General features: G+C 36.6%; 1 protein-coding gene across 1 annotated transcript; it reads right to left on the bottom strand.

Annotated features, from left to right (window-relative positions):
- Window positions 1-1,355: 1,355 nt before the first annotated feature.
- UFL1 (UFM1 specific ligase 1) lies at window positions 1,356-26,529 on the bottom strand. The gene is made up of 19 exons (XM_075747727.1): window positions 26,370-26,529; window positions 25,413-25,558; window positions 24,312-24,340; window positions 23,460-23,557; window positions 22,508-22,622; window positions 21,140-21,270; window positions 20,435-20,493; window positions 16,004-16,150; window positions 14,680-14,855; window positions 13,784-13,963; window positions 13,273-13,393; window positions 10,305-10,427; window positions 8,220-8,340; window positions 7,039-7,202; window positions 5,843-5,973; window positions 5,620-5,700; window positions 4,780-4,865; window positions 4,155-4,335; window positions 1,356-3,446 (listed from the first exon to the last, which is right to left on the bottom strand). The coding sequence occupies exons 1-19, from the start codon at window positions 26,444-26,446 to the stop codon at window positions 3,234-3,236; spliced, it is 2,379 nt and encodes a 792-aa protein (XP_075603842.1). The 5' UTR covers window positions 26,447-26,529; the 3' UTR covers window positions 1,356-3,233.
- Window positions 26,530-27,953: the final 1,424 nt, after the last annotated feature.

Genomic DNA, 27,953 nt, shown 5'->3' with positions numbered 1-27,953 from the left:
ATATTTGGAGGCTCAGAAAGTACTCAAGGGAAAAATCACTACATGCCTCGTTCTTATATTCCTCCCTAGGCATCCACTTTTGGCCCCTGCTGGAGACACAACACTGGGCTACACAGACCTTTGATCTGACCCAGTACAATCTTGTGTCTTCTGCAAGAGTACTAAACTATTAAAAAAAAACCAAACAAACAAACTCTATCCAGTTCTGTAGAAATTTCCATTTTCCTGGCCTAAGAAAAATGTAACTGTTACTTATTAAATAGAAGAAAAAATTCAAGGAGCAGTCAGTAGCCAACTTATGAGGCTACACAGACAGAAATACCACAGTTTTATCCGAACAAGCTGTAAGATGGATTCACACAGACAACAAATCCCAGTGCTATGAGAAACTTGTGCCTTTTTTTTTTTTTTTAAAGAAGCAGTGAAACAGGAGTTGGAAAGAAGGCTGCAAGTTTTAACAGAGCAAGTTTGCTTTTTTCCAGAAGACTTGCAAATAACTAGCTACAAAAGTCACCTTTTGCCACTTAAAAACAGGGAAAGAAAAGGCTGTTGCGGAGAAAGGTATTTTTCTACCTTTTCTAACGCACCAAATTGCAATTTGCTGAGAGTAGCAGCAAATGAGGCTATGACAAGCATGTTTACAAATATATGTGTGCATATACATACAAAAATATATACATCAGCTTTATAAGTCTATAAAAATATAATGGTAATGTTTAAATAACATAGGTGAAGGGGACAAGACATTAACACTAAATACTTAAAACCAAAGTAAAAGCATTGACCTGTATACAATGTATTGCTTTTCATTTTCCTAGATATTCCAAAGGGCAATTTTTTTTTTGTGAACTGAACCTCTGATTTCTAAGACAAGATTACTCTTCCTCCTGGATACAATCCTCCTAGGGAGAGGAAAAAAATCCAGGAACTAGCAACATATTCAGGAAATTGTGAATATTTGTCTTGCAAAATACTTCGATTTTATAAGCTAAAGACTGATTTCCACATCTAAGAGTAAAAAAAAACCCCAAAACCTGGGAAATTTTTCCAACCTGTGTCTCCTTGAATTCTGTTAGTAGCCAGAAGACATCTCTGAATTTTAGTGCTTTCCTCTTACCTACTCAGAAGAATGTATTCTTTTAATCATGCTTTTAACTTTGGCTACAGTATAGCAAGTCTAATGTATGACACATTTATATAAAGTTCATTATTATTCCAGCATAAGACAGTGTCAAAAAAAAAATAAAATACAAGGACACTCAGACTGGCATGTTAAATCAAATAGTGCATATTACCTGTTGCTGTTTGAAAGCTGCAAGTTGCAAGACGATCAACCAGTGGTTAAATCAACAGAATGCAATTGAAATACTTCATCATTTAATGTTATTAAAATAAGTTCATATTTGCATACAGAATGTCATATGGCATATTATTTACAAAATAGCTCAGTGTCATATAAAATTGTTTACATTCAGTATAGGAACTTAATTATTCTAGCTACATAACAAGAAATTAAACCTATTCCCCATCTGCAAACTCTATTTCTTAAGCAAAGTTAAACAGCCTGTGTATTTTTCATCTCTTACTCTTCACTGTCCTCTATTGTCAGCTATGATAGCCTCCAGCCAAGGAAAGACAAACCACTACCTCTGCTTCTGCCTCACAACTGGCAAACCATTTCTCCCTGCAAACACGTAAAAGACCAACATTGATGTGAACATTGTTAAACATGACTGCCTTTTATATATGTATAAAATTCATCTTTTTACCTTACCTAAATTAACTTAACCTTGGTTAATCTGTTACTGAGCTTCCATACCTGGCCTCTTCAACTTTCATTTGTTGCAATTTCAGGCTTGGGTACATTTATGATTAAGCTTATTGAATACATGAGCTGTTGGAAAACAGAAATATTTGAATGGAGTAGGGCTTGCATAGAATTTGCTTTCGTTCAGCATCAAAGAATTTTGGCAAGAATGGGTGAATGACAACTTTAGTGAACTCTATTTCTTGTCTTACTACTCAAACTTGATTTTACATAAAGACATGAAATTACACACATGAAATCAATGGGCATTTCTGAAGTAATAGAACTAAAATATTTGCGGTTGGAGAATTATCTTCTCTTAAAAATAAGTTAGAAGTATATTTGACATACAAGAATTATGCCATTAATAGTGGCAGAACTCTACACATTCTTCCATTTTCCTGAAGACATAAAGTACTGCTCATGTAAAAATAAGGCTGGTAAAAAACTTGAGGTAAACACTTCAGCCAATATTTTGGTCTATAAAGTTTATGCAGAAAGATCATAAAACTAAATTCTTTTCAAGAAACTCAGGATGAACAGAGTATCACAAGTTTGCTTAAGAAGCTGACAGAATGCAAGTAAGTGCTTCTAACTACTATGGGAACTGGACTAAGAACTCAACAAGTCCACTGAAAGAACACATAGCATGTAAAATATGGCAGGTGCTCCCAAAATACCAGTGCAAAAGGGTATCACCTCCTCTGTTCCAATTAGAAGCTTTAAATGAACTGCTATTACAGACATTAACAGAATACATTAATAGCGTGTGCTGATTTTCATAAGCTTTCAGTATATTTAGAAACTCAAATTTAGTATCGGGTCACTTAAGTTTAGCAATATACACTTGTACTCAATGTTTTTGCTGTTGCAGTCCAGGGAACAGAAGCTGAAAACATCCACTAATAATACAAAAAGTAAAGATGGCCTTTCATTTGTACGTTATTAGCTATCAGTATATGTTTCAAAACTAGTCTTTGCAATTAAGATATACAGGCTTATATACATGTATATGCAATCCTCAGATCACTATAAATCTAAATCAGAGAAGTAAAACTGTAAGCCTGTGTAATGCATGGAACAGAATACACTGATTTGAAGAATAACCATTTTTTCAGGCCTCAGATGAAGAAGATGCCAATTATAACCCACTAATTTCATACCCAAAGTGTCCACAACTGTGCTCTGTCACATCTACATTTAATGTGTTACATGTACACTGTAGCAGCACATAACAAAACTCCATTTGCCACCGTGACCCAACAAGCTGCACGTTTCCTGGCTGTGATTTGCAATTATTAGAATCCAAATTTTAAAGTTTGTCACGCATTTTCTGCTGTCCTTCCCTTCAGGATAAAAAACCAAACCAAACCAAACCAAAAAAACTCTAACTGTATCATGGATGTGGATGCAGTGAAAAATAATTTTATTCCTCTGTTACAGAAGACTTCCTAGGTCTGAGAACAAGATCCTTGATAGAGGTAGTGATTTCCTGGAGCTCTTTCCGAATGGTATCTGCTCCTTCCTCCTCCTCCAGGTTTTCTGTTGTGTCACCGTCTCCCTGTTCAGTTTTCTTAGTCTGGCTGATCAGCTGTTTCACTACTAATCCTTGATATTTGACTAGCAGAGAATGCTGATCCTGAGGGGGAAAAACCAGAATAAAACAAAGGAGTGTCAATGTTACAGAGCAGGTACTCAGACCTTTAATTAAAAATTAAATTTTTAAAAAAGCTTTCTCCCGTTCTTGCCTAAAGAGAGTTAGTGACACATAAATATATTTCCATCAAGGTATTTTGCAACCTGAATTCTGAGTGACATTCAAAGAGGCAGAAAAATGTAAGTACATCCATGCTGCAAGAAAAGGACAATTTACTGAAGCAGGAAACCAACACAGTTAGTAAACACCACCAGTTCTGGCAGATTAGAATACAGAATTTCAGTATTTTTATTTTTGAAGAGTTATATCTTTCTTTAAAACTGAATTAGAAAAGTTTAAAAAGCAACCATGCTCCAGCTGGGAGGAAAGAGAGCGCAAAAATTTTCAGTTATAAGAATTACAACATCCCCCAATACATAGCTGTCTCTATGGATAAAGGCAAAAGCTACAGTACTAATAACAGACTGATTTTTAATTTTATTAAAAGAATATTGAAGACAGATCCCTGAAATTATGATAGGTTTGAAATACAATACAAATCAGAGAAACTATATATTTGTACATAAAGTAACGATCAGACATAAAACACAAAGGTGCTGGTCTTAGGCAGCAGAAATGGTATAAGGCACAACGTTTATGTTCTGGCACAGAAAAAAGGTACTTCCCCCTTAAAATGCTAGAAAGGAATACCTCTGGGATCTTGCCACTTAGGAAATTAATGATCTGTGGTACTGATCTTCCTGGTGCATGAAGCATACAGTGGGTTGAAAACTGAAATAACAGTACTGATGTCAGGTGCAGAACAAGAGCTGGATCTTCGGTGACTTTCAGCTGTTCAATCAGAGCTTGTCTGTGCTGAAATAGGACTTGCCTAAGAAACAGGAATACATTATATAAAAATATGTTTCTCGTTCTGTCTTATAGTAGTCGATAATTGACTCTAAAACATATCTAACTTCAATTAATTTTAATTTGCTCCTCTGACTGACCATTTCTTTATGTGAAATTCCACATTAAAAAAACCCACCAAAAAAACCAACACTGGTATAGCTTAGATTTTGAAAGCCCCCTAGAGAATCTCTAAGCTACGTTGTAGCAGTGAGTCAAGCAAATTAACCACATACAAACTCTCTCCTCCTCCTTTTCTGATAGAATTAGGACTGCTTGACTTTGTATTTTTCAGTTAAACAGTTTGGAAAGAAAGACTGCCTCTTACACATCCTGTGGGACTGCTACCAATCTAACCATCTAACATTTGTTCAGCAAGAGCACTACATTTCACATACTGTCCATAGAATAAATAAAATTAAGGTACCTTTCCTTCTTTTTGTCTCCTTTTTTCACCATAATACCACAAATATCCACTGCAGAATCAATGTATGAAAGAAAATCTTCTACACTCTATTAAAAAACAATATAAATATTTAATCTGTGTTAGCAGATTATAAAAAAAGTTAACTACTGTTCACAATTAATCACACGAATGGATGACGGTGAATACATTTGGAATAAACTGTGGAAGAAAAGAGAAAATAAAAAATATTTAGTAGAAATTAACTTTATTCTTCTTCCAATAGTTCATATACTCAAATCGTAAAACAAACTATAAATCATTAGTCTTAAAAATTGAATTAAAAAAGGAATACAAGTTCTACAATTATTTACTGATATATTTTTTCTTAAGAAACAGATCAGTTTGGCCTTTTCCATAAAAGAATTAATAAATTTCTTTCCTTTGTATTTACACTGCCATAATCTGAAGGGTTTTTTTTAAATACTGAGGATTTCACTAGTTAAGAAATACACAGGAGAACAATCAGGAACTTCATAACAAAATACAAGAAACATAAATCACTTTCAACTGCAGATTCTCTCTCTTTTCTCACCTGCACGTAAAAGACACACAGGATTCCGTCTGGAACCAAAGAGCTAGGTGACTATCAGTATCAAAATGCAAGATCACTTTTTCACCACTTAAAATTGACAGATATGAAAATGTACTTACTCTCACTGACTTACACAAATTCAAAAGATGACTTTGCCTTCATCCTTCACAGCAGCAGCAGTTATGTACTACACTATGTCTGTCAGCTGTTTATTAGCATTGTATCAGCAGTATGGAAAATGTGAACTTAAAGATTCTGGATCACTTTACCTTGCCATTCAGAGAAGTATGCAACTTAGTTAAAGGACCTTTGGTGTCTTCGGTTAATTTACCTAAAATCTTGGTCCGGACCTGTATGAGAGAAGAATGGAAATAATCTGTAATATTAATTACCATTTTAGCTATAGGCATATTTAAACAGAAGAGAATTAAATATTAAATAAACAGCACTGATCTACTTGAGACTGTTAAAAAGGAACTGTTATCTGTGTACCTCACTTGTGATTGTAGAATAATTTTCTGTTGTCATCATTGAATCGGATGCTAGGAAGTTGAAAATAAGATTTGTAATGTCTGTACAAACAGTCTTCAACAGGTGTTTGGCAAGGTTAGTCTGCGTCTCATCTGTTAAAAAAAGTGATTAAAAATAACTTCTTATAGTTATCTGATTCCTATGACAGTTATCACAGCACTTGCTAAAATGTGGACTCCATCAACCATGAGTAGTATGAGAAAGTTTAGATACATGAAGCTAACATCTCTCATTTGCAGTTGCTTATGGAACATTCTTCAGTGAAAAATGTGAGCTTTCAGGTCTGTAAGTGCATTTTAATGCACTGTTAGTATTTCAGAGGTGTATTGGTAAACTAGTCCCTGTACAGTCCTCCTGAACCACTGATGAACAACCACTGCTATCCATCAACAAGTAAAACATATATAAAGGAAAAATCTACAAGACAAGCAGTTGAACAGAAGAGCAGGCACATGACTTAAGACTGAAACAGCAAAATTTTAGAAAAAAGAAGCTATGGAATACATGTACAAGAACAGAGGCTAATGGGAAGCTAGTCCATTTATTCCTAAACAGGAATATTGGGGGGGTTTGCCAGTGTTTCCTTTTGTTATAAGTTTTCTGCACAGAAAGTTCTAGAAGAAAGCTGAATATAGCAGAGAATCTTCGAAAAGTCTACAATATTTTCCTAATGCTACTTTTCTGTCACAAAATAAAGGTAGCTAAAGAAGACACCTTACAAAGTAACCCACTGCAAAATGAATCTACACCTTTTTGAAAAATTACCATCAAGGAGCAGCTACTTTCAGTATCAATTCTTTCATCAGTAGCACAGGTGATAGAATGAAGTAAGCTTGCTAATTTTTTTTTAATTATTTTTTCCCCCGGACAATTAAAACTGGGAAGGGATGCAAACACTTTGGAAGGAAGGACAAGAACCCATAATTATCTTGACAGAAGATGTAAGAGACTATGGATATGAAATAAAGAGAATGTATTTCAGTAAGTGTGCAAAGCAATGCACTCCAGCATAAGGTCAGTGTTAGGGAATGTAAACACATCTCTAAGGTTTTCCTTTTTGAACTGTTGCTCTTCTTTGACCTTGAATGTAGATTCTGGAATAAATTCAACATCCTTGAAGGAGCACATACATTTTTTAGAATATATATTTATTGTACCTGTGAAATGCTTTATTCCCTTTTCAAATAACCGAATGTTGTTGTACAAGTTTGAGAATTCCTCCTGCAAGTCCTTCATAGTCTGTCTTCTGCTAGCTCCAGAGGAAGATGTTGAAGACGTAAAAACAGAACGCACAACTTCCTGGTAAGATTTTGTTAAAGGTCTTAGAAGAGGCAAGAAGAAAGGAGAAAAAGGGAACATTAAGCAAAATGTAAAACTGTAGAAATATACCAAATATATCAGCAATATATATCAGAAATATATTCCAAATATATCAGCAACAGAGAAAGCTACCGCATTACCCAGTAAACGAATGGGACATGAGTGCCACAGAATGGTGAGACAAATAAAAAGCAAATAATTGAAATCAGAAAAAAAGCACTAGGAAATTGAAATGTACTTTTGTAATTGCAGAAGTGCTATTGGGTACACTATGGATGGTATCAAAATGCTTGCCAAGGTTTTAACTCATAACAACAACTAAACGGGAACAAGATGAAACATAGAAAAGATTTCCAGAAGCAACGCTATTCGCAAACTCTTTCAGGGGTCTGTGGACAGATTTCAGATCAATGAGAACTGTAAGAGGGGAAAACTTAAGTTGCATTAAAATAGCACAGGCCCTTCTAAAGATGCAGTTACCATCACACTCCAAGTTTATTCAAGCTTGGGCTGTTACAGTCCTATCATGCCCTTTTTGCCCTGAACACACATATTCGTATCCTCTGTTTTGGACGGAACATCTTTTAAAAGAAGTTACTCATCTTTGCACAGGTCAGTTTGCTGACCTAGCTTACTACTCAGTTCACACAGGTATTAGCAGAGCCACAAAAGACAGCGTACATGAACATACATCGACGGCTGTACAGAAGATGGGACTGGTGAAACCCCAACATCAATCAGCCTAAGGAGGTAGAAATACACCCATGAACCTGAAAACATGCCTGCTGACAAAGGACGCAGAACCACCAACTGCTAAGCAGAAGCATTATTTCTCATTACTGTGTCAGCACAGCTTTCTAATACATAAGCAAGTAACACGGAGCTATACAGAAAAAGAATATCGTGGCTCACTTTCATCATCAAAACATTTCTTTCTAAGCAAGAAAATAGACTGAAGAGAAGATACATCTGAAGTGAATCACAGACATTCTAACTCCAGTTGAATTACTGCAATTACCTTATTAGATGTTCAGCAAGTTCTGTAATAAGCTCTTCAGGGCAATCCTTCATGTGGGTCTTTAAAACATCCTGAATTTCCTCTTGTGATATGAAAGGGAACTCTGGCTGCTTATTTCTACCTGTAGCGGCCATTGAGCAATATTAATTGAGAAAACATGATATTTAGTTTTGCTGCAGTTACTCTGTGGCATGAGACATTGAAATGCCTCAAAGTCCAAACATCCACAGAAGTTATCCATTACCAACAATATAAAAAAAGGGATGATCACACATGACAATTAAATTTTTACACGTAGGAAAAAATGACAAAATTTCTTTTTTGATCACTTAGAAGTTATTTTCTGTAATAGACAACTTAAGTAGTATAAGAGGACATGTATTTTTGGTGAGAGATTTCAAACTGCCTGGTCCATCCATTAGTTTAGAAACAATAATGCCACCAAGACCAAATAGTTTTTTTAAAATGCCAAAACTGAATAGAACATTCCTATTTGAAGGATTTCACAAGGTGGTTGTGGTTATTTTTAACCCCATTTAGTAAGCTACACAATCATGTAACAGACTATCCTAAACTTGAGGTTACAGTATAAAATGTGAGACAGAAGAATTTGAGAAGCAAGAATATCAAAACAGACAAGAAGTTCAAGTAATAAAATCAACTTACATGCTGCTTGTAAATGCATATGAATAAATGCATCTGTATTTTGGTTTTGGACAAAATATGAAGTTTGTGTGCATGCTGCAGAATTTAGTTTTTACATATAAGAATGAAAACAGGATGATGACAGGGAACCAGAAAAGGACAGGCATTCCATGTTCCAGATGCAGCATAGAACAGGTTTACTCTGCATAATGGAAATCAATGATGTTCCTAGTTGTGCTACAGTAGCAATGAACAACATACAAGGCTATATAAACAGGTGGAAAGGGAGCTTAAATCAGGTTCTTATTTATAGGAGGGGTCTTATTTATATTTGAATGGCTACATCTGAATTTATCTTCGGATTTTGGTTCAGTTTATCTATTACAATACAGCAATACAAGCAGCAACAATTGTAAAATGTGAAGGGCTACATCAAAAAAAAAGGGTGATTTAACACTTAACACACAGTAACGGACCAGTCTTGAAAAATCACTTCATTTACATGTGAATTACAGATATCTATAAGAGTAGTATCATACAAAATGAAGATGCTGTACTTCACAACTTCAAATGTCATGTTTAAAAGTATTTTTCAGTCAGTATTGGGAATCTAGATACTATATATAAACAGGAAGTACACATTACTGGTAATCCGTCAAATAAAAGAAATAACACATAATTATGACTGTTTCATTTGCAACCACTGTTTGCTAAATGTCTAACGATGTAGGTGTTTACTTCTGAGGAAGCCATCCATGCTCCTTCTCCTAACAGTAAAGGTAGAGAAATGGGCACCAGTAGGGAGCAATTCAAAGTCATCCTCTAATATGCATCTAAAATGAGCAAGACAGACTAGGCCTTCAAAATACCTACCTTCCTGCATTACAAAGTCAATAGTTATAAAGGCAGTTAGCTCATATGTAAAAGTTTCAGTTAAGCAAGATGAATCTTATTTAAAATATTAAAACTTTATTTTGACTGTACATTTTAACTGTATGAGGAAAAACATCTAAGTACTGTTTCATTCGTATGATTTGTTTATTCAAATTAATCAAGCTAATTAAGCTTTGGAATGGGATAAGAACTCCATTTATTGTACAGTATTCAGCAGGTGTTAGGAAACCAAGCACAATACCCATCTCAAAATCTAAGGCTTTTCTTACATAAAATCAAACTAAAAAACCCCCAACATCATCTGGTCTCCTTTCCTTTACTTAAATTTCTGGTTTAAAGACTAAGTTATACTTTTCAGTGAACATGGTATGTCCATTTCATGTAAGCAACATCACATCCACTGATACAATTCCAAGTAAACAGTATTCTCATTTTTGATATTTTACCTGACCTTATCAAGACAGTGTAGAAGAACAAAGATGTAGAAAAGCAAGTGATAAAAACCTGTCAGTATGAATAGATAGTGCCCAAAATAAAATGACAAACCAATGCTAGTTGCTTGGGACTCTTCATCGCTGTCAGCATCCTTTCTTCCTTTTTTCTTGGTTTTCTTAATCTTGATCTCTCTAGCATTACCACCTCCTCCTCCTCTCACGCTTCCACTGCCCTCTGGTGGAGAATTATTTGCTTAGTACACAGTAAAGTTCTAGCCCTTAAAAAGTTTACAATATTATGGTAATTTATCTTCATTACTTGTTAATGATGAATTTAACAAAAACCCAACCTAATTCTAAATGTAACCTAGAATACACATTCCAGAATCTTAGGGCCGTAAGTTTCATTCGTAGTAACAGTAAGCAACTGAGTCAAAGCTCTGTTTAAGTTAATGTCATTAATAAACACAAATACTAATTGTATCAAATGTACATATTAAAAAAACTCCCAAACAGTGTATTTTTCCAGCTGAAAACGGATGAGATACCAGTGTCCATAATGTAACGGGAGAATTTATGTTGGCTGAAAATAGCATCTTAGTAAGCATCTTAGCAAGCACCTTAGCATTTTTATTCAGTGATGCTGAATAACGTAGCTACTCAAAAATAATCCAGATAATGTAACTTTGTTAACTTTCAGAGAAAGAATCCTACATAGTAAGCATTTATCCAAAATATTCTTGGAAGCGTGCATTCAATTAACTAGAATACTAATTCTTTTTTGACTCTTCCTGGATGACCTTAAAGCAACGAGATGTTCCAGTTCTGACGAATGTAACGAACTACTTAGTTCACAGGTCCTGTAATCCACGTATTCACACTGCAGACAGGATCTCAATTTGCAATACAGTCCTTTTCCACAAGGTAAGCTGCTATGCTGTTTGTTCCCTTTATCACAGCTTGTTCCTTTCTTTTTTTCACTTGAAAGAACTTTATAAACTCCCGAATAATTGTTTCTATACATTTTTCCATTTAAATGTAAGGTCCAAGATTTCAAGTAACTACATTACATAACAGCACTATCATTTAAGAAAAGGAAACACAAAGACAAGATGCTACTACTCACAAAGCTAACTGCATCAGTTATGTTAAGATACAGATGGATTTTTAAGCATTACTTTGCAGGAACAACAAATTAGTTGACTTGCAGCTAGCAGTGGATGGTGTACTTGTGAGACCTTCTGAGTTTGTGACCGCTCAAAAAAAAAAAAAAAAAAAAAGAATTGGTGTTTTTCACAAGCTTATTTGAAATGTGACTGCATTCAGCTGAGCAGATATAAGCTGTTTGTCAACTGTGCAATACACTAGTTATTTTGGAAACAAGCTCCCTTCAGTCTGTATTCTACTTTACAGCCATATAGAAAGAGCTGCAATCTTCAGTCAAGATCTTATCCACAGAGAGATGAGGCAGGAGAGACTACTGCCAGAAAAGCCGTATTTTATGACAACAGGATACATTGACTGTAATGTACACATAGGATTACAAGAGTACATCCTTCTACCAATACTTGTTCGGAACACTGTTGCAAATGGTATTATAAACAGACGATGGAGAATTTATCTTGAAAGTTTTCATTAATCCAATACATGGCAGATACATGGCAGAATCCAGATTTGTAATGAACTGCATTAACACTACATCATGTCAGGTTACACTTAAACAGCAGATATTGATATAGTCACACACAGACCTTAAGATGGGCAATGTGACATTGGCCACACTCTGCCATTATGCAGTAACAACACCTAATCCTTAAACCGTGATGTTGATTGTTTTAAGGCAATACCCCTAACGGTCCATAAAAAACCACTTCATGGCAGTGCTTGCTGATGGTGCAGCATATGTTACCTGTGGATATGAATGTGTCTAGACAGGTAGTACATGCTCAGTGGAGTCTCGCTCCTCAGAGGGCTGGAAACTGAAGTCATTCTATTTATGACAGTTCAATTAAAGTTCAAGTCTCTCTGCTTCAGCTCTGGCCTAGAAAAATCTGCTGTCTCTTGTGGCAAGAGTAAGTTTAGATTCCATGCCAACTCAGTTACAGCCTTTTAAAGAGTAGAATATAATGTTTTATTTTTCAGATGAGTATATTCAATTAAGATAGACGCATCAGTGCTCTAATTCTGTTACTTTCAGTAGCACATAAAACTGCATGTGAGTTCAACATAGATTACTCAGCTGTGCTATAGCAACCCAAGAGCCACATAAGGTTTTTGGGACTGAAAATACAGACTCTAGGATGAATAATGTTTTAAAAACCAGAAATATTTGAAAGGCTTAAACCCACACATTTTTATTCTTCCTAAGATTAAGATCTATTCCAAATAGCCACCACAAAAATGGAGTAAGGTTTGGGATTAATTTAACCTAGAATACACCTTAAAGTAAACTGTGTGACTCTCTAATAACTGTTATGTGTGCAAACAACAGAAAATTGTCTGGCATGGGATTCTCAGAAAAGATGTACAATATTCTCCAAAAAACCCCATCTTAGTACCTCATTTCTCAATTTTGACAGAGTGATTTTGAAAGTAACTTCTCAAGACTATGAAGAAATATTTTTGTTTTCCTGGATCCCTGAAAAGTGGAGAGTAAGAGTGTATCTATACTGTGTAAATAAAAATGGTACAGAGATTCCCAAGCTAATACTGGTTTGGTCAGTCCAGAGTGAACAACTCAATCTTATGTGACCGTACTGTACACACTAATAAACGAACACGGATTCCTTGCTTCTAAAGCCAGCTGCGTTGTGTTGGATGAACTCCAGATATCTTTATGGTACTTCCTCTGCACTTCTAATCTGAAATTAGTTCTTATGGATGTAGCTCAGATACATCTACACCTACACCTACAGTATAATGATGATAAGTGGATGGATTATTTCTTAAATATATTCAGCAATGGACTGGAGGTGCGAATGGACTACAAAATATAGTAACTTTTTGTTTGAATATTTCCGAGGCTAAACAAGTCTGGTTTGTTTTTTTTTTTAAGCTTAAGCTAAATATCGATGTCTTACCTGCTGCTTTCTTTCTTCTTTCATCCTTTTTGTCTTTTTTATTAGCATATGAATTCTCTAAACCAGAAGCCTGCTTTAAATCTTCTTCAGTGATTAAATTAACAGGGTTATTTTTCATTTCCTAAAATTAAGAACATGCATTTAATAGCAAAAAGATACACACAGCAACAAAAGATACATATGGAAACATTTAGACCATTTGGCCATTTTTAAGTACAGTAAGCTAACACCATGTTTTCCAAGTGCAACACATGAAAAGACATTTCTTCTTCTCTTTGAAATTCAGCACCTGATCATACTGTTAGTGTGATGGTGTTCCCTGAGTGCAACTGAATATACATTAAATTACGCTGGTTACATATACAAACCTTTTCTTAATTTCTGCCCTTCTTCTCAAGCTGTATTTCAGATGAAATGTAAAGAGACAGCAACAGCAAACAGAAAGTCACATACACTGTACTCCAACACTCAATGTATATTGCATCTTGACCAATAAAAAAAACCCCTGTACCTTTTCAGCCTTCTGTTGCATCATGTCAGAAAATAGATCAGCACAGCTGTTTAGAAATTTCTCACTGACCACAATGGTGTCACTGAAGACTAAACCTGAAGAATTTTTGTTTAAAGATCTCATCACTTGCTGAAGCAAAATTCCAATGTCTTCTACTGACAATGAACTGGGCAGAAGAGTCTAGGGTAAAGAAAATAAAAATAATTTACATAAAATAAGTCTGTTCTAGAATGGACATACATACTTGTATGTGGGTAGATAGAATCCACAGACACTCCATTTGACATCAGTTAACTACTTAGAATATATTGCACTTTATAAATTAAACTAGTGATTTTTAAACACTATTTTAAATCTTGTAACATCCCAAATCACCATTACTCTAGAGTATGTGTTACACCTCGGAAAAGGCATGGCAACGTCCTTAAAGTGCAGCTCAACAGATACAGAGTAACACCAAACACAAAACAAGAGCAGGCCTCCTTCCAAGCGACAAAGTAGTGCTGTAAGGCCTAAAAGTAGGATTTAGCCAGGACAAAATGGCTAATATCCCTCTGCTTACTGAAACTATGATAAGAATTCAGTTTAAACTGTTTTCCAAAAAAAACCCCCACAGAAATATATTGCTTTCTAGCAGAACACGTTAGCACTAATTTTGAAATGAAAGTTAATCTTAGCTTATCTATCAACTGAATACTGATATGCCCTTCCCATGTTTTTGTTCAGACCAACTTAAAGGCAAGTAACATCTTTTTACTTGTTATTTTACTTAAACTGAATATTCTTCTTTGACAACATGGAATTTTCATTATACATATACGTCGTTTCAATAAAGTATCATTTGACACAAAAATAAGACAAAATAAATAAATCCAACAACTGAAAGGATTCCTTACTGCTACATCTATCCAGTTTCCAGAGCTGATGGCTTCCTCTACAGAGGCTTCAACTTGATCCACAATTTCTTGACCAACACAAGCTGCTCTCAGAAATAAGAGTTGTGTGGACTTGTATCTTTTTTTAATGTAGCCTGCTGGGTCAGGGATGCCAAGTCTGTACAACGCATCAAATTCTATAAAATAGTTAGATATCTGTTACGTTTAAGTACCTTCATATGCATACAGGATCTTATGTGGTAATTTTTTTTTTGAAAGCAGGAAATGAAGAATTACATATAGTTTTTATACAAGTAAATGCAGCCTCAAGCTGATGCTGACCTAAAACTTCATTCAGTACAAGCTACACCTAAACATAGTTAACAGAAATATGAACATTAAATCATGGACATGACTTTAGTCTGACTTTTGGTTAAAAAAATGTTTTTTTCACATTCTTATACCATTATCTTTGTAATTATATCTTTCCAAGTATTCTAAAACAATATGAACAATATTTACAATATATACTATGTCAAAGTGTTTTGTTTTCAAAAGTTACTCCAATATACTCATAGAATTGTGCAAAGCCTCACAAGCAAAGCATCTCAACTATTTGGCAGTCTATACTTAGACATTCTGGAAACATTCAAAGACTCTCAGACAAGCAATAATACAGAAACACTTAATGCTATTACGGTAAATTATGCCAAACCTTTTCAAACTGTAAGACTAACTGTTATTTAGGAACTGGCCCTTTGGGACCATAAGGGTACATTCCTCTGTTTATTCAGTTTCATATTTTCCCATAGCTCCTGTTGTAAAACACCATCATCCAGCATCACTCAGCTTTAAGTTACATAGACTTGTTTCGATTCCAACCGGGACACTGGCGCTACCCACTCCAGTTCTACAAATCTCATTTTGGAAAAGTTTCTTCCTGTGTACTGCACGCTTGGCTATCTGGACCATTAACAGCCAAAGTTTAGTTGTAATCTGGATGCTGGGACTGAAACTCCAACCATGCAGGTCAAACGTGATCATATGAAAAGTCTACAATGAGCAGTCTAAGAAATGTTTTCACAACAGCAGTCTGCAACTCTGTGAGAAATAAAGTCACTGTTTAGTGGTATGGTTCTCTCTGCTGAAATATGATTCTTTCTCATAAAGTAACATACATCAACATAAGCAAGATAGTCTTTTAACAAAGGAGTATCAACTACGGTATTGATTTCCACTTATTCTTGTGAGGCTTCACTCTAGACATTAGCTATATTAGGGTAAGACCAACTACCTAAACTAGCTTTAGAAAGGTATTTTATCTAGGAGAATAAAGATTAATTACCCAAGTAACCATTCTGCTTGAAAAAGGAATCCACCCAGTTGCTCTGCGTTCTGGCATAGATGTCTGGAACAAACACAGCCTTATCCTGTCTCCCACCAACCACGGTGCCTTTCAGACGACCAGTGTTAACAAGTTCTTCTAATACAGCTACAAGAAGAAAATAAATGAAGCGACATTTTCCACTTTGATATAGCCATTAATCAAAACATAACACTTATTTTCAATGTTTTGTTTCTTCTTTTTTCCCCACCCATTAATAGTTTTTCTTTGTACTATTAATTGAAAGAAGACCAAACTACAAGTGCTTGTTCTAGTAAAACATTTCTGAGTTCTATAAATTGTTTTTAACACTTAGGAGAATGTCTTGATAAAAGCTCTGGACATCATACAATGTTTAAAAACAGTGGCAGGATCAAAACACTTTTTATTGAAATATTTATTTTTATATGTATCTAAGCAGTTCGAGCTTTTAGTTTAGAAAAAGTAGTCATAAAAGAATCTTTCTCTGGCCAGACAATAAAATATATGTGCATTTAATTAATAATGGTCTCTTTGAATTCATTGCTTGCCTGATAACAAAGATAGAAAAAAGAGAGATTTGAACACACTAAAATGAGATGAAAAAGTGCTACCTAAATTGCATAAATGTGAGCACCTGTTACTGGTGACCATCTCCACGGTTTACAATGTTCACACTGTTGTTGCCAATAATAACCTCCTGATAATGAACAAATACTGCTGACAAAGAATGAATTGGTAACTGGTAGTACCAAAACACTACGCCTTTCTCAATGCTAAATAAAGTGTTTTCAATCCATTAAAGGCGCACAGGAATATCTGATTTGCCTTCTACGTTCTGCTTTTGCCTTTTCGTAAGTCACTAGATAAATTAAAAAAAATCAGTGACATCAACTGCCAAGCTCTACTGATTTCCAGAGCTTTGCCAGATGGCCTTTTTACCTTCGGTTCGTGTTGATTTGTATTTCATTAAAAGACAGATTTTTACCCTGGAACAGAATGTTAAATGGTATCACATGGCACAGCTCCTTCCTCATAAAATATGAGTTGCAGTCAACATTTCAACATGCTTAGTACAGCATATGGAGGTTTAGCTCACCTACACAGAAAAACCTGGTTCCAGAAGAAATACTACATTTTAAACCATGATTTTTTTTTGTCAGATATGCCCATAGTGTAGACAAATCTCTATAAGCTAGCAGCTACTGAACATGACTGCCACTAACAAAGCTGAACAGTAGTTACACTGAAAAAATGTAGAAGAAAGAGAAACTGATTTAAACCAGATACAGTTTTACATAATCTAAGACAAGAGCTAGAAATCATGTTCTGCCATGGTTCAATTACCTTGTATAAAATGGAGCTTATAAGACACATTCTGAAAATTTAATTAGAGTTTTATACTTATTAAATTTAGCTACCCTAGAAAATAGAGTCAACATGGCTATTCTAATTAAAAAATTGTCAGACAATGCAGTTTGCAATCTCAACTTGGTTTTATTCAAAGTTTTGGGGAAAAAACAGAGTAAGACTTTTATAGGTATTTCAATTCATTTTGTGGAGCACTAGCAAAAAATCAGAGTCTTTAGAGAGAAAAGGGAGAAATGGAGATGCCAATTAATTTTTGTATTATTTTAACTGCCAGTTCTAAAACTCCAGGGCAGAGAAGGTACTTTCACAGGGGATTTCACAGCCCCTACTACAATTATGCCTAGATAGTCTTTTGTTTTAAAACAAAACAACAGGACCTTTGAAGAACTACTCTAATCTCACACGTATTTTTAAAGGTGATTGATTAGTTTGTAGTGTCCTATTAGGTCTCTTAAGTCTGGCAAAGACGATAAGCATCCCTCCATGCCTGTCCTATGTCAGCAACCCAATATTCAGAAACGAAGAACATCTGTAATTTCATTATGCTTTGTAATTAGTTTTAACTTAAACAGTCTCTCATTTCTAAAATTATTTATTTTCTATCATAAAGTCATGTCAGCTTAACATGAGTAGCACCACAGCTACGTGACAAAGACTACTGTTTATCTTGTCTGATACTAACTGTTGATTAAATAATTAGCTGTTTGTAAATTATACAAACAGTACACTGAACTTAATTTTTTTTTTTCCTGGAAGAGACACAAAACTGACAAAGACCACTTTAAACCACATTGCTAATAATGACAAACATAAAAAGAGAACAGTATAAGTAACATAACAAAAAAGATATTTTTCAAGTTTCCAGCATTTGTGGAATTGAAATGGTATCTCAGAAAATGGATAGAATAAAATCAAATGCGTTCTGACAGCGAGTAAAAAGTTCTTTGGAACTCATGAAACTGCAGAGGAAATGAAATACAGTAAGAAAAACTAAAGAAAAAGATGAACAAACTCACTAAAAAAAACAAACAAGAAAAAGAAAGTACTAGAAATACACTTAGGCATTGTGACAATTACTGCTGACAGGAAAACACTAGAACTTCAATTCACATTAACACTGTACATGAGCAATACACGATCAGGCATTTGCAGGGCCTGTTTGAATTGTAACCGCATACTGAAATGTGTTCGGTACTACAACATTAATGCAGTTTAGCAGATTTTCCTTTTAATCTATGAATACCCAGATGGCACATTCCAAAAAAAGAGAAAACCTGAAACTGATTATGTGAAAGTAGAGTGTTTATATGATTTCATTTAAATGCTAAGATTTTAATTTTTAATGAATCAGCTTGTCACAAAGAACAAGAAGGTAAGCAGAGAGAGATTATAGTAGAGCTAAAGTGTGCAATGCCCTGAAGGCAAAAAGACCCAATCAAACAAAAGAGAAATATAAACTCTCATGAGAAGAGACAGAAAACCATTAAAGGATTCCAAAGACCAGCAGCACTTGGTCAGCCAGCATACAAGGCTAATGATGCTTGAAGTAGCATTTTGGACAGACGGGAGGGGATTCCTGGTAGTCAAAGAAAAGCTGCAACATTAGAAGCGAGAAACAATTAAGTACTGCCTAAGTTTCAGCAGTTGGACAGTTTATGAATTTCTATTTTAAAAAGGAACTGCAGAAAATAAAAGCAAACTGTTTAAGGATATGCTTTATCTCTCAGCATATAAAGACATTTAACTAAGAGCATCACAAAAACTTTGCCTCTGCTACCACAGAGAAAAGTCAATAAATAAAATCCAGGGCAGTTAATCACAGAATCACAGAATGGTAAGGGTTGGAAGGGACTTCTGGAGATCATCTCATCAAACGCCCTTGCTAAAGCAGGCTCACCTACTGCAGGTTGCAGAGGATCGCGTCCAGGTGGGTTTTGAGTATCTCCACAGAAGGAGACTCCACAACCTCTCTGGGCAGCCTGTTCCAGGGCTCTGGCACCCTCAGAGTAAAGAAGTTTTTCCTCATATTCAGATGGAACTTCCTGTGTGCCAGTTTGTGCCTGTTGCCCCTTGTCCTGTCACTGAGCACCATTGAGAAGAGTCTGGACCCTTCCTCTAGACATCCGCCCTTTAGGTATTTATAAGCATTGATAAGATCCCCTCTCAGTCTTCTCAAGGCTAAACAGACCCAGCTCTCTCAGGCTTTCCTCATATGACCGATGCTCAAGTTCCCTAATCATCCGCACAACCCTCCGCTGGACTCTCTCCAGTAGTTCCCTGTCTTTCTTGAACGGGGGAGCTCAGAACTGGACACAGAACTCCAGATGTGGCCTCACCAGGGCAGAGTAGAGGGGCAGGATAACCTCCCTCCACCTGATGGCCACGCTCTTCTTAATGCACCCCTGGATATCATTGGCCTTCTTGGCCACAAGGGCACACTGCTGGCTCATAGAGAACTTCTTGTCCACCAGGACTCCCAGGTCCTTCTCCACAGAGCTGCTTCCCAGTAGGTCAACCCCTAAACTGTACTGGTGCTTGGAGTTATTTCTCCCTAGTTCCAGGGCCCCACACTTGCCCTTGCTGAGCTTCATTGGGTTCCTTTCCGCCCAACTGTCTAGCTTGTCCAGGTCTCACCGAATGGCAGCACAGCCTTCTGGTGTATCAGCCATTCCTCCCAGTTTTGCCATTTGGCTACATAAAATCTGTCCCCTTATGTGGGCTTCACTGATAAAAGCGCCAGTAACTAAGGGCAAATAATGAAACAGATGACAATATGAGTACCGTTCCTCCTGCATCATTCTGCCTGCAGAGGCATGTCATCAATGTATGCTTTCATTGCTTTAGATACAGAGAACATCTCTTCAGTTATGGATGGCACTAAAGGTTTAGCACTTTTTACACTAGAAAGAAACATATTGTTCTTTATTCCAGAATTGAGGCTATATAGTAAAATGCTTCTTTGAAAGCATACTTCTAGTAATGAAGAATCTATGAATTAACTATGAACTAAGAAAAATACAAAATAGTCTGAATGAAACTCACAGTAAAGTAAATGTTCCTGAAATCCACACCGAGTGATCAAGTTACTTACAGGTGTAGGCCTTGGAAAAAAGAAAAACAAAACAACAAAGTTAATGACCTGAAATTGATGTGGAGAATCTAGAAATAAGAAGTTACTCCACATGGAAAAAACTACATAGTATCTTAGCCCCAGGGTGCTACACTGATGTTTAACACAGCTTACAAGGTTTTAATATTGAATTACTACGAAGTTGTATCTTATAACCAAGCTACGATAATTTGCTCTCCCAAACTTTTCTCTTCATACAAATTGACACAGAAGATTATTGATTTAATAAGAAAAAATTATCTATAATCACATGTATTATGTAGACATCAATATGTAATTGGCTGGGGAGCAGTAGAATAACAATAAGGATAAACACTCTCCAAACAAATAAAAGAACTGATGATTAACATTTTCTTCAGTCAAAACACTTAAGTATGTTGTATATTGTATATTGTTATACTTTCCTTGCTCTCCTTTTAAAAGGAGGCCCCTATTTCAAAAAAGTGAGTCTAATATAACTAAGTATTTCATGCCAAGAACTGAACTACACTTAAAGAAATCTATCCATAGGTCTTTTTTTTTTTTTTTTTTTTACTTTTTCAATCACAGGTGAATTTGGTCCATAAAGACCTATGGTAAAAATATTTTAATATGTGGTTCCAGGTGTTGCAATTTACCGAGTAATCGCAGTGAAGAGACCACGAATGCGTGCTCGATGCCGGGACACAAAGGCTTCTGTAAAAATCACCCCACGATTTTCCTGGTCTAGTTGTCCATGAATAATTCTACCCAAACGCCTGGATAATGCCTGTAAATAGAAGCTGGGATGACTGCTAAAATTGTATATTAACGATGTTAAACAAAAATTAATCAAAAAACTGTATTAACAGATCAGCAAATTAGGTTTGCTAAGACAGACAAAATATTCAGAGATGACGTCCACAAGTGGAAATTATTATTTAGGTATATTGAGAACGTGTGTTACTATATGTAAATTGATGCCATTATGGCCCACACTCCAAACTTCAGGGAATTCAGCTTTCTTAACAATGCCCTCTTCTATCAGATATATGTGTATCTAATGATAAAAGAAAATTTTGCGAAAGAAGTTAAGTATGGTTTGGAAATGCACAATGAAAACTAAAATTTAACATTAGTATTAATTTTGTATGAAACAGTGGCAGAGGAATTCACTATTCATTTTTTCAAAAAGTCAAGACAAAAATTAGCAACAATAAACACAAAAGAAAGAGGTGCAAACAGTTTATAAATGTGCATACTTGCAAAGTGAACTAAACCCAGGAAATATTGCCCAGGAAACAAAGGGAAACCATGTAATAATTTTCATATATTAGAAATGCTTTTGTAGAAGCTGATCATGCAACAAATGTTAGAGGAAATCTCTTCACAAACTGAGAGTCAATAAGGTTGTCTTTTGTACCCAAAATGACTGTTCACCTAACACATGCCACAGGATTACCCTTTGAAAAACAAATCTTCCAAACAAAATCTAACCTTGACTGAAATTCAACAATGGTAAGAGAATTCTCCCTAATCCTTTTAAACACATCAATAATCACTAACAAAGGTAAATAGGTTTTTTTGTTTCTACTCTGAATGTCTGGCTTCAGCTTCTAGAAACAAACGTTTATTTTACCTTTTCTGAATAAACTGAAAGGTCTCTACCATTGTATTTCTGCTTCCTGGGTAGCTAATAAGACTGGTGAAATTACCCCTGTATCTTTAATATTTCAAACAAATAAATTTCCAGATCTTATACTAATCTAACCTGTTCCTAACATTACTAATCCTAATCTGTTTCTAACAGTCATAAAGATTCTGAAGAAATTTTGCCCAGTAGTGAAAAGGCAAACATCAACCTCAATCTGTGAATCGCTGTTACACTGCAACCTTTATGTATCCAATACTTTTCTGCTTAGAATGACATGCAGCTCACCACAATTAAAGCTATGGGTATTGCAAAGATGACAAAAGAAGGTGAACACAATCAATTCTACATTTGCTAGGTTGGTGGTTTGCATTACCTGTATCAGAAAGTCTCCCGGAAGGTCGTATGTCTTGCAGAGTTCCGATATTGTCACCTGGCCAGTTTCCTGTAGTTTATCATTTATTTCTTCTGCTAATTGATCCAGGTAACTCCTTATTTACAAACAAGAAAAAAAATCCCAACACATTAAGTGTGAAATTCAGGATCAACCTGTTATCCACATGATGAATTACTAACTGACCTGCTGCTACACCTCTTTCTGTTGCATCTTTGCAGAAATAAACTGGAAGTTGTTTCAAATGAATAGAGAATGATGTCAGTGAAAACGTGGGGTTTTTTAAATGACTGCTAACCCTGTAGCTAGTATTAAAATGGATCATTTACCTGCTTGAAACTGTCAAAAAGCAGGAAGAGGAAAACATTGTATGTCAACGAGACTTAGAAAAGGGCTTTGGTGAGCGAGATAGGTCTTAATTATTTCAAGAGAGCCAGGAACTTCACATTCTCTGCCAAGAATAAATCCTGCAGCGCAATCAATAGACACAACCCCATAACAGCGTTACTTCAGTGGTTGGTAGTGTCTGAATGCCATGAAATAACTTACTCATACATCTTAGGCTTGTGAGGTAAAGCAAAAGGTGGGAAAAAATAAGAGGGTTTGTCAATAGCTGAGGCAGATAGCAAAGCCACAGAGCAAATGAGATCTGGCTGCTGTACACAAAGACACTGGGTAAGAAATTAAGCCTCTTAAGAGCAGGATACTGGGCAGAGATGTTCAGTAAGGCCTTTGCTCCATGGATTCACTGGATGCTCTGCTGAGAGGCCTCACTCACCATTTGGAAAAGAAGCACTGATCAGTAAGCACCCCTAGTAGCAGTCAAAGAAAATGTATTTTACTTCAGAAGCAACAAAGGCTGGGTATCACTTTTAGTTTGCATTTTAAAAAATAAAAGAAATATGAATGAATGAATGCTCCTGAAAGTACTCACTCATTTATAAGCTGTCCCAGTACAAGCTGAATAGTTTTTTCTGATTTAACGATGTCGTTAGCTCTGTTTTCGATGTGCAGAAGGTCCACATTTATTACCTTAAAAAAAAAACCCCACCAAAATCTCTTATCAGAACTTCAAATTGAAATTAATTCTCAAACACTGAGATATTATACTTACACATTCCTATGTTTTGAGGAAAGTTGCTTTTAATTTTTTCTACTATTGCATATATACGCAGTTAATCTGTGACGTGGACTAAAGCAGTTTAGGGGGAAAAAACTCTCTTTACAATTGTGACAAGGTTAAAAGAAACCTATGTAACAAAAAATTCCAGGAAGTTATGAACAGAAAATACTAAATTGTCTTTCGAAAGTTTTCGTATTCCAAGTAATTTTACTCAAGCCAGAAGGGAAAATTAGTCACAGAGGAAGACTACTGGAGGATAAAGACTAGTAGAGACGAGATTAATGAAGGTAGAGGGAAGATCCAAAGAAGCATGCAAAGTTAATTACGCATGCTCCTGCAGCTTCAAATTTAAATGGGAAATATTTCTTTTCTGTTTGACCCCCTTAGTTTACAAAGGAAGAGCTCAGAAAGAAAATCTGTATTATTTTAATGGTGATTTCAGAGGTTGTAGATTATCATTAAGCGGAGAGGAGCTTTCAACAAAGCAGTACATGGACAGATTAAGTAATCTGCAGTACTCTGACATGAACTACCAGCTTTTCATAAAGTCTTTCTCTTTTAAAAAAATAACTTAGCTGGAAAACAGTTGATGGACTCCATATCTACAATATAGATGGTGAAGAAAATAAAGAAGTATATAGTTTTTTATTACTAAAAAGTTACCTGTTGTAAGTGAACAATGTTTACTCGACCTTCAAAAAAAAGTACAAATATACCTTTAGTATATAAAACATGTTTGAAACACATGTAAAATATAGCATAGTTCATCATGTACAAAATATTTCTTCATTACTTTTTTTGTAGACCTATTAAACCAACTTTAGCTTTATATATTGTCAAATCACAGAAATCACAGGTGGTCAGTGCATATATATGCTATATTGTTCTACCCTATAGACTTGCTGACAATCCAATACAGAAACTCCAGAAGTAAAAACCACTGTTCAAACTCCCTCCCAATTAGTTTTTGCCTTGATGCTGATCTGGATTTGGCCACTAGTCTACAAGTATCAAAATGGAGATTGCCAAAACTTTCTACCTTTGCATGATGCTACTAACAAAATCCAGAAGCTTTAAATTCAATTCAAGCTATCATATTGATATGATACACAATGGCATAGCAAAAACTGAGGCACACTTGTGGTAGTCATAAGAAAATGACTAATCTGTATGAACATAATAAGGAAGTTAATTTTCCAAACACACGATGCTGTGAAATTCACCCTTGAATAGAACTAAAAGTCCAATATAATGCCTTCTCATTAAAACCATTAACAAAAAGCAGTTTTGAGGGTATATGCTTCCTTATATATCTAAGTCAGATCTTACAAAACAGATGACGCTTCATACTGGTAAAATAAAAGACCCGTCAATGACAATTTAAAAATATTATTATTACTAATGATGTGAAAGAAGAATGATTTTGAAATTCTGAGTCAATGCCAAACATCTGGACTAGAAACTTAACCATACTAAAATGCCAAAGTTCCTTCAAAAGGGTTCTTAGGCAACGTCTACCTCAGAAATTCTGCATGGGTTAAAATGAACCAAGTAACATATCTTGATATGCTTACCTATAAGCTTAATACAGATTTGAAGAGAAAATAAAATAACTGTAGGTGAATTTGTAGGTACATGAAGCAATAGGAAGCAAGCTCACTTATTTTGCAAGATTAAGGGTACTGAAGAAAACTTTCAAATTCTTTCTGTAGTCTTCAAAATTAACTTCCAAATCCAGAGGAAGAAAGCCAATGCCACACTTACCGCCACAAACGTGAAGCTCATCCCGGATCTCTCTACTAATCTGTGCTGGAGTGACATACTCTTTTCCATCAAGTGTGTGCACCACTTCCAACTGCTTTTCTGCAATCAGTTTAGTGACAATTTCTATACAGTTCCGTTCTGACAATCTATCAATAGCACAAAGAATGACCAGTTACTCTAAGAAAGTACTTGCTAAAATTATCTTTAAGTTGGTGTTTCAGAAATACTAAACACAGGAAATACAATGCAGATTACTTTCTGTTATGTGTGAATAGTTTTTACAACAAAAACCTAATTTCAGGATCCTACTTATTGCCCCCCAAATCATCCATATGGCTTCGCTTATGGGCGTCATCTCTCTAAAACGACTTTTACTCTTTTTCCTGAACAGCTGTCAGCCCCTTTTGCTGTAAGATTGCACCTGCCCATGAATGGGCATGCTTACAGAATTTGGGTCTTTGATACTTCTGTGCTTGAGGATTTCAGTGTGGTTTTGGGTTGGGGTTTATTTTGGCTCTGTGGTTTGCTTTTTTATATGTAAACAACAAGTTCTGAGCAAGAACCTAAACAGCTCAACAACACATAAGGGAGAAACAGACGATGTTTAGCCGTGACGATGTTTAGCAGCCTGAGCTTAACGGCGATTACACACCCATGCACTTTCATGCACCTGCATATGGGGAGGCCCTAGACGTCCCTTCGGGCCCACAAGCACTGACACGCAGGTCAGCGCCAGTCACAGGGGCAGTGCGCAGGGGCAGTGCCGGGGTGAAGCCCCCGGGACCCCGCCGTGGGTCAGACCCCGCGGGGGCCGTGGCAGAGCCCGCCCGGGGGCCGTGGGGACGGAGTGGGGGAGGGGAGGGACGCAGGCGCGGGAAGGGGGCACCGAGAGGCGGTCCGCAGCGACAGGCGGCGGGGTCCAGAGGCCGCGGCGGGTACCGGCGCCGCCCTGCTCACCTGTGGGCCACCTCGGCAAACTGCGCCCGCTGGAAATCGGCCGCCAAGCGCCGAATCTCCTCCCAGGCGGCCGCCATCGCCGCCTCGCCGCTACACGTCAGCCCCGCCGGGAGGGCTACGGGCAGCCAGCGGGGACAAACCTCCTCGTTGCGCCCGCCGTCCGCAGCGCCACCTGTCGGGCGGGAGCCGCCCCCGCGCTGCTGGGCCTCGCTGCAGCCATGATCATTATTAAAAAAAAAAAAAAAAAAAAAAAAAGCCGTTTCCCCACGTAGACCTGACTCCAGCAGCTGGAGCCCAGTGGACATAGCCACGAAAGCAGATGAAACCGTGCTATCAGCCCCGAGGCTGTCCTGAGCTCAGGCCCGGGCAGCGTGCTTCACTCATGGCCGCTGCGCTGTCAGCATGAGGGTGATGTCTCCACCAGGGCTAAAACTTGGTCTAAAATATAAGCCGAGCTTTCGGCCTATTTGTGGATATATGAGCAACATTAGGAGCTGACGTTACTAAATATTGAAATGAAACTCTGTCAGACTAGAAGTGGGGTATGAGTTACATAGTGTCGCCATTTAATGGCACCGCTACCCTGCAGCAAGGGGCAAGCTGAATTTATTTAGCTGTTGGATCAGAGGTCGGCCACACAGTTTTAAAGGCTTTTTTGGCTGTTAGATGAGATTGACTTGTCTCTGTGGCAATGACTGGAAGTACTGCACACGAGAGTGCTCCTGCTGCAGGGCGAGCGGAGGAAGCGTCAGTCATCAAACCCAGTGAAAAACGGCATCAGGAGACCGTGAGCTGCCCGAAAGCGGTCCGTGCTGCTGGGGCTGTGTCACTGTGCTTCAGTATTTCTTGCTGGCAAAATTCTCTGTGTGGACATGGATCCAGCATAGCTACTGTTTTCACTGATGCTGTTTTCTCTGCCTACCAAAACTTACGGGAAAATGTCTCTGGCATAATTTGTGCCGTGCTGGGTGCAGTTTAAACAGTGTGAACAAATGGTTTGCAAGATACTGGCACAGTAAATTATAAAAGCATGTTTATAGTGGGGTAAGTGTGTGGCTTCAGTTTTACTGGTCATTTTCTTTGTGATGAGAAACTAGGGGCAGGATTCATTTAGCTTAGGCATCTGAAGTTAGTTGTTGAGGTCTTGGAGCTCTTCATAGACAGTGAGACAAGCTCCTCAAATTGATGTTCAGCTCTTCCTAAAACCTACATCTAAGACAAGTTAACTAAATACTCACTGGAGGTGCCTGGTTTTTTCCATTGCTGAAGACGACAAAGACAGCAAGGAAGATTCCCTAGCCAGATCCTTGATTTAGACATCAGTATTTAGGTGGAATGAATAGTGCATTGGATAGGTAGAGAAAAAAATCTGATAGTAATTGTGGGAGTGACTTTTATGAAGATTACCTAGAAACGGGTTATCATAGGGAACATCAGGAAAAAGAACTGAGAACTTAGAACTGGATTCCTCCTATCTAACCTTAAATGTACCTGAAGTGTTTTAATTATGAGTATAGTCTACAGGCTATGGAGAATCCTACCTAAAATCTGAATCTCTCTTTGGGCTGGCTAAATTGGGCACTG

This window comes from Balearica regulorum, chromosome 3 (assembly GCF_011004875.1).
Source record: "Balearica regulorum gibbericeps isolate bBalReg1 chromosome 3, bBalReg1.pri, whole genome shotgun sequence".
NCBI classification, from domain to species: Eukaryota; Metazoa; Chordata; class Aves; order Gruiformes; family Gruidae; genus Balearica; species Balearica regulorum.
This window is presented reverse-complemented; position numbering and strand designations above follow the sequence as displayed.

What these genes read in the sequence shown, in the direction of transcription:
- UFL1 (XM_075747727.1), bottom strand. Translation starts at nt 26,446, where the DNA reads ATGGCGGCCGCCTGGGAGGAGATTCGGCGCTTGGCGGCCGATTTCCAG. An exon ending in GAAACTGGATAGATGTAGCA is followed by an intron (nt 13,964 to 14,679) that starts GTAAGGAATCCT and finishes TCTTTACCCTAG; the next exon opens with ACTCTTCTGCCCAGTTCATT. An exon ending in TAAGTGGCAAGATCCCAGAG is followed by an intron (nt 3,447 to 4,154) that starts GTATTCCTTTCT and finishes TTTCCCCCTCAG; the next exon opens with GATCAGCATTCTCTGCTAGT.